Consider the following 6730-nt stretch of genomic DNA (forward strand, 5'->3'; position numbering starts at 1 on the left):
CGACGTTTTTTCGTCGCGTAGTGTTTTATTTTAAGCATTGGACGAAGGAAACAAGTGTGATTTTAAAGCGTCATGTTGAGAGTCGCCAACGCAGTTTTAACGCGACGTAAAAAAAGCACCAGTGCGAATGCGGGTTAAGGCCTGATAGCAGAAGCTTTTAATGAGGTGCCATGTGTCACCACTTTCTTTATCACACTTTTCACTTAACAATAACACAATGAGGAATCTGGTTGAGATTAAAAGTTAAACGAAAAATAATACGAAAGTTATTTTGCAAAAAGTTTTATTTATACTACATTGCACTAAAAACATTTATTTATAATTTCACACTTTATAAATATATCAAATATGTACGTATAAAAATTTAAAAAATGGTAACTAAATATGCTTTTATTTTCCAGTATCTTCTTTAAGAGATACAGTTCTGTTGAAAACAATCTGAAAAAAAAAAATAGTGTTAATTTGATCAAAAATTATGAAATTTATTTTCATAGAGAATGACACTTGTCTATGTGTTTTTGTATCGGATTTCAACACTGGACATTCAAAGTCATTCATACATAATACAGTCGAACCTGGATAAGCGAGAATCCAAGGGAACGCGATATTTGTCTTGCTTATAGTGGTTCTTAACCAGAGTTTCTCGCTTATAGATATCGTCTGTCTATATATATTCAAGTTTGTCTGTCTACAGCAGGGATTCTCAAAGGGGTCAACCCTCAAAGGGTTGATATCGAACTTAAAACATTGCTAATTCTCACTCTGTCTTTATTAATTGACCTAAGTCATGAATAATAATAATAATTGATCTTAAAAGTAGGTAATTTGGCCATGGGGGGTCTGAGGTATCAGTTCATTTTGGAAAAGGGGGTCACTTGTCCAAAATAGTTTGGGGATCCCTGGTTTATTTATACGTATTTTTACTGGCGCTTGTATGGTTTTAAAATAACAATACCTTATCCTTGGTGGTGTCAGGATCCACAGAGAAAAAGCCGATCCTTTCAAACTGAAACTTGTCATAAACCTTAACGCTGGCGAGGTCCTGGTCAGCGAACGCGGTCACCACTTTCAAAGTATCCTCGCGACAGTCGGATAGAAAACCACCCGGCACTTCGTTACCATCCTCGGGGTTTTTATGTTTAAATCTTAAAATAAATAATCAAATTTTGGCGTTAAATTTATAATTACCATACTATTTTCTCCCTTTATCTTACTTATATAAATGCGAATGTTTGGATGGATGGATGGATGTTTGTTTCAAAGTATCTCCAAAACGGTTCAACAAATCTCTATAAAACTTGACATAGATGTAGATCATAGATTGTAGGAAAACATAGGCTACTTAAGTTTTTTTTTTAATTCCGCGCAGACAGAGTCTCGGACGACAAAATAATTAATTTGCTTTTCATTTTTAAATGTGGGTATTTCTAAAACTCTAGTAAACCAACTACTCAAGCTATACATAATTATGTATAGCTTGGGTAGTTGGTTTACTAGAGAATATTATATATATTAGAATATTATAATATTTCTCAAAACAAATTCAATTTTTGAAATGGTTTTCTTTATAAAGATAAGTACTTACAAAGGTTCATAGAGTCTAACTTCAACAGCTATGGGGTCCGCTACCCAATGTATAAAAGCTTTTGGTTTCTCTGCAGCTGTTATGTGATCCAGATGTTCTGACTCACACTCTAACTCGGTAATAACACCACTTTCATCTTTTATCACTTTAGTTACCTAAATATCGAAATATTATATATATTTATTCAATAAATTAATAAATCTTACTAATAATATAAATGAAAAGCTTAGAAGGATTGACGGATGGATGTTTGTTAGAAGGTACGTCCAAAACAGATCTTGGTGAAATTTGGTATAGATGTAAAACATAATCTAGAAGAACACATAGGCTACTAATTACGTTTTTATTTTTAATTTCGCGGAGACGGAGACGCGGGCAAAACCTAGTTAGTTTATAATTATTATACTTTTTAAAGAAAATGTATCATTCAAAACTTTAAATTTTCGAAAGAGTAAAATTCAATAACAATATTTAAAATAAATATGATAGAAGTTTTGTATGTTCAAAATTACTTTACTGTAATTAAAACATACCTTAATAAGAAACTCTGAGTGCTTCAGTCCCACAGACTGGTTGGGTGTCAGTCGTCGGTAGCCCTTTTCTGGTTCTTCCTTGAAGTCAGATTGCTCTATATACAGAACTTTATTGAATACAACTCTGTGATATCCTCTCTCTGCCTGCGTTGGGAAATCAGGCACTGTGTACAATATTGGTCCTTTCTCTATATAATTCGTTATGGTAATTTTCAAAGGTTCTATTACAACCATCGTCCTAAAATATAAAGAAATCATTATTAACACTTTATTAAAACAAGTATTTTTTTAAAGTATTCAAGTGCTTTGACAATAACTTAAACAATATGTTTGTTATTTATTATTAACTTTGAAATAGTTTCTGTTCTTGTAATAAAAAATGATACCTTGGTGCGGTGGAATTAAGTACATCTCTGACAGCGGCATCCAACATGATGGGGTCAACTGCACTGACCGCTCCTGTCACACCCAGCCCCGCACAGAACGAGTTCACAGCAGCTGCTGGCACACCACGACGACGCAGCGCCGTCAGTGTGTACAGCCGAGGATCATCCCAATCTATACACAACTTTTACTTCACTATACTATCAAAGCTATATTAAGCTATATATATTTTTACAGTGGTAGACGCCAGCAACAACATCAGTTGCATGAATATTCCGGCTCGCTTGGTGAAATACCACGACCACACAGAAGATAGATGTGAAGTGGAAGTAATTCCGCGTACAGTTTGATGAGTGTGGTGCCGGAGGCCTAACTTTAGTCCTCTTTCCCTTCCCACCCTTTTCTTATAAGGAAAGGATGGGAAGGAGAGGTGGATTTGATGGAGGAGATGCATAGGAAGGTTAAATATTCTCTTTTTGTGCGTCTCCACCTTCGTCCATTGAGGGTAGGCAACACATCTGCAATTGCGAATGTCTGTGGGTAGCGGTCGCTTCGGTATTCGCTCGTTTACCACTTTATACTATAAAATTTATTATTAAGTTGTATAACTTAATAATAAATTTTTAATTAAATATAATTTTGCAAAACATATACATAACAGGGGCTTTTGGTTCTCAAAGAGGTTCATTTGAATATTATATATTTTGTCGAATTCTTGAAGAATATGAATTAAATGACACTCTTTAGTCAATGTATTCTAGCCGTTAAAGGCTAGAATACATTGACTAAACAGTAGGAAGGTAATAATAATAAACATTCATGATAGAGTCGACACTGGATAAGCGATATTTTTCTCATTTAACCGTATTTCTCGCTTTGGAAGTCGTCCATCAGGACAGACAATGACACTCGTTTATAGAGGTTCCTCGCTTATCTAGGTTCGACTGTAGATACAAGAATTTTTTTCTTTCATCTGTATTAGTTAGGCAAAAATTATGGGAAAGGAAATAGACATCTGGTACCAGACTGATCAAACAAAAGGGAAAAGCTTAAAATATTTTACACAATTATATTACACATTAAAACTAGCTGTCGCCCGCGACTCCGTCCGCGCGCAGTTAAAAAAAAATGAAAAATAGATGTTGGCCGATTCTCAGACCTACTGAATATGCTCACAAAATTCCATGAGAATCGGTCACGCCGTTTCGGACGAGTACGGGAACGAAAACTGTGACACGAGAATTTTATATATTAGATGAATTACTTTTCTTGTTTAACATACCATTAACAACTCCTTCATCAATAAGCTTGGCTATCTTCCTTTTGGACACCACAGTGTAATTGATGTTAAGTCGACCATACTCCCATTGCACAGGGCAGTAGATGTCCAGGGCATTGCACAACCAGTAATATGATGATCTGAAAATTTTACAAAACAATCAAATTAAACACATCTTTAATACATATATTTGACCTTCTTCAAAGTACACATAAATAAAAAAAAAATAAAAAAAAGTACAAGAGGCAACTAACATATGTTAGAAAAGTATAATTACCTTCGAGACTGAAACTCTTTAGTGCAGAGTGAATGAGTAATATGTTCTATGCTATCACAGAGACAATGAGTATAATCATAAGTGGGGTAAATGCACCACTTATTGCCAGTGCGGTGGTGAGGTAAAAACTTTATTCTGTATGCAACGGGATCCTGTTTTCCTTCCTCTAGGGTTATTTTCATTCTTAATGTTGCATCGCCTTCATCTATTTTACCATTTTTCATATCCTAAATGAAAATATGAAAGAATTTTAATAAAAAAAGGTATGATTTTTTTTATAAACAATAAAAAGACAGAATGTTCGGATTTAGAAATATCTAAATACCTCGAAAAGTTGTAGGCTTTCCTCAATAGGTCTATTTCTCCATGGTGACGGAGGTGGGTTAAACCCTTTAATTTCCTCAGATTTTTGATGACACACATATGCATGACCTTTCTTAATCAACTGCACCGCCCATTCATATAACTGATCAAAATAGTCAGATGAATAAGTTATTTTGTAAGGTTTATATCCTAAAAAATTTGATTTAAATAACTATTATTTCACACAGGAATATTATTTGCGAGTTACTTCACTATTATATATTACAGCTGGTTGCTCTCTTATCCTTGTATTTATTGTAAAATAAACAAACATAATATTGGAAAAAATAAATTACCTAACCATTCCACCATATCTTTGATGCCAACAAAGAATTTTTCTTCTTCTTTTTCTGGGTTTGTGTCATCATATCTTAAGAAACAAAGACCGTCATGAGCAGCCGCATAACCAAAGTTTATATTAATAGCCTTAGCATGCCCAATATGCAAAATCCCATTTGGTTCAGGTGGAAATCTTGTACGTACTTTTCCGCCAGTAATTTTTAAATGTTCTTCAAGTAACTTTTTTGTGTTAGGAGTAACAATATAACCATCTGATTTATAATTCTCTCCAGGTGCATGGAAGGGTAGTTTTTTCATTAAATCCATCATTGATAATGCTTTATTATCTGTAAAAAAATTGCTATGTGATGTAGAGATGCCAAAATACTAATGAAACAGATATCCAACCAAGTTGTGGGTACGAATCCCACTATTTGAACAAGCATAAAACTAATTATTATTATTATTATTTATTCAAAGTAATCTATCAATAATTTCAAATTAAAAAAATATTAGTAGGTTGCCAGTTATCTAATTTCAATAATGCTTTAATTTTATGCAGTGCATAAGTATTTTATATGGAAATACCTTCTTGATTTTCCCTTTTACTTTTGTTAGTGCCGGCAGCACCTTTTGTCTTATCAGTTTTAGGTACAGGTGCTAAGTCAATCTCAGCTTTAGGGCCCAATAAATACAAAATCTGGAATCATGTCAAATGTTTTGCTTAAATTTGTTACAAAGTTTACAGATAGAAATAAACTTTTACAAGTTTAATTAGCTGCAGATATTTTATACCTGTAATTCCACTTCATTTTTAATAGCTTTACCATCAGCCCATTTCAGTTCAGCTCTTACTTCTTTCATTATATTCCCTGAATTAAATCTGTACCTTTTATCAAGTATTTCTTGTTTATGTTGAGCCATATGTTTTTCAACAACTTGCTCAATTTGCTCTGGTGTTATTTTGACACCCACACCACATGCATCTTCAAACTTGCCAATATCAACACTTGATTCATTTACAGTATTAAGAAGATATTCTAGAGCGGCATCAACACGTAAAGTCGAATCTAATTTTCCATCGGCAATGTACTTGCACAGAAATGATAAATTTTCCGTTATTTGTGGCTTTATTTTAGTCGCCAGATGGTACAGTAACATTCCTGCACCGGTTGGTGCCTTTTGTAGATCAACCTGGATCAGATCAAAGCGATCACAATATTTCCTGGATATACTCAAGTAATTTTATATATTTAAGCGTATATTTTGCTTTCTTTTTACTTACCTCGTTCAACGCGGCGAGTAAGATCTTCGTGACGTTAACATTTTTTAAAGTCTCCTTCGCTTTTTGCTCACTTAATCCTAGTAATTTTAATTTTTCTACGGTCTCTTCAGGGGTCATTTTAATTTGATTTATACTACTATAGTAGCAGAAAAAAATTATATAGAAAAAAGCGGTCTATTACCTTTAGCTTTAGATGTTACTTTCACACCTCATTTGACATTTTGAAACTGACAGTTGTCAGCAATTAAACACAACTTATCATCGGTGTTACCCGTAATAGAAACTTCCTACATGTGCGAAGTACCGTGTGTTCGTCGTGTTCGTAAAATGGAACAACATTAAAAATATCTATTTTTAATAGGTTTGTATTCGTTTTAATTATGGTTTAAATATATTCTTTAATGAAAGAAGTTTGGTAAAGATATAAAATTCGTATTTTTTTTCCTACTTGTGATAAAAACATTATATTCAAAGGTTATAGTCGAAAATCTAGCATTTTATTTACTTATTAAACAGTTAATATCCTGTTTAATACATTTTCGTAAAAAAGGTTATTTTTAATTTTTCCTGAAGGCGGGAAAAAAAAAGTTTCAGAAACAGAACGACAAAATTCAATTTCATTAAGTATTGTTATTTAACGACAAGTTATACGTACTTGAATGAATTTGTAGTAGTTTATTAGCCGACTTCAAAAATAAGGCTATCAATTCGACTATTTTTATGTGTATATTATTGACTTCGCCCC

The 6730-nt window shown here is 33.2% G+C and overlaps 1 protein-coding gene across 1 annotated transcript; it reads right to left on the reverse strand.

The window, feature by feature from the left end:
• Nucleotides 1-355: 355 nt before the first annotated feature.
• Nucleotides 356-6216, reverse strand: LOC106708664 (probable glutamine--tRNA ligase). The gene is made up of 12 exons (XM_014500201.2): nucleotides 5986-6216; nucleotides 5496-5894; nucleotides 5289-5400; nucleotides 4718-5047; nucleotides 4384-4571; nucleotides 4059-4285; nucleotides 3785-3921; nucleotides 2505-2676; nucleotides 2119-2356; nucleotides 1586-1740; nucleotides 956-1145; nucleotides 356-438 (listed from the first exon to the last, which is right to left on the reverse strand). Exons 1-12 carry the CDS (start codon nucleotides 6100-6102, stop codon nucleotides 391-393), a joined length of 2313 nt encoding a protein of 770 aa, XP_014355687.2. The 5' UTR covers nucleotides 6103-6216; the 3' UTR covers nucleotides 356-390.
• Between the last annotated feature and the right edge of the window lie 514 nt (nucleotides 6217-6730).

The sequence above is a fragment of the Papilio machaon genome, chromosome 5 (genome assembly GCF_912999745.1).
Source record: "Papilio machaon chromosome 5, ilPapMach1.1, whole genome shotgun sequence".
In the NCBI taxonomy this organism is placed as follows: domain Eukaryota; kingdom Metazoa; phylum Arthropoda; class Insecta; order Lepidoptera; family Papilionidae; genus Papilio; species Papilio machaon.

Excerpts from the sequence above, each read along its gene's own strand:
- LOC106708664 (XM_014500201.2), bottom strand. The coding sequence starts at position 6,102 with ATGACCCCTGAAGAGACCGTAGAAAAATTAAAATTACTAGGATTAAGT. Across the intron at positions 3,922-4,058 it reads AAAGAGTTTCAGTCTCGAAG|ATCATCATATTACTGGTTGT; the intron begins GTAATTATACTT and ends TAAAATTTTCAG. Across the intron at positions 1,741-2,118 it reads ACTCAGAGTTTCTTATTAAG|GTAACTAAAGTGATAAAAGA; the intron begins GTATGTTTTAAT and ends TTCGATATTTAG.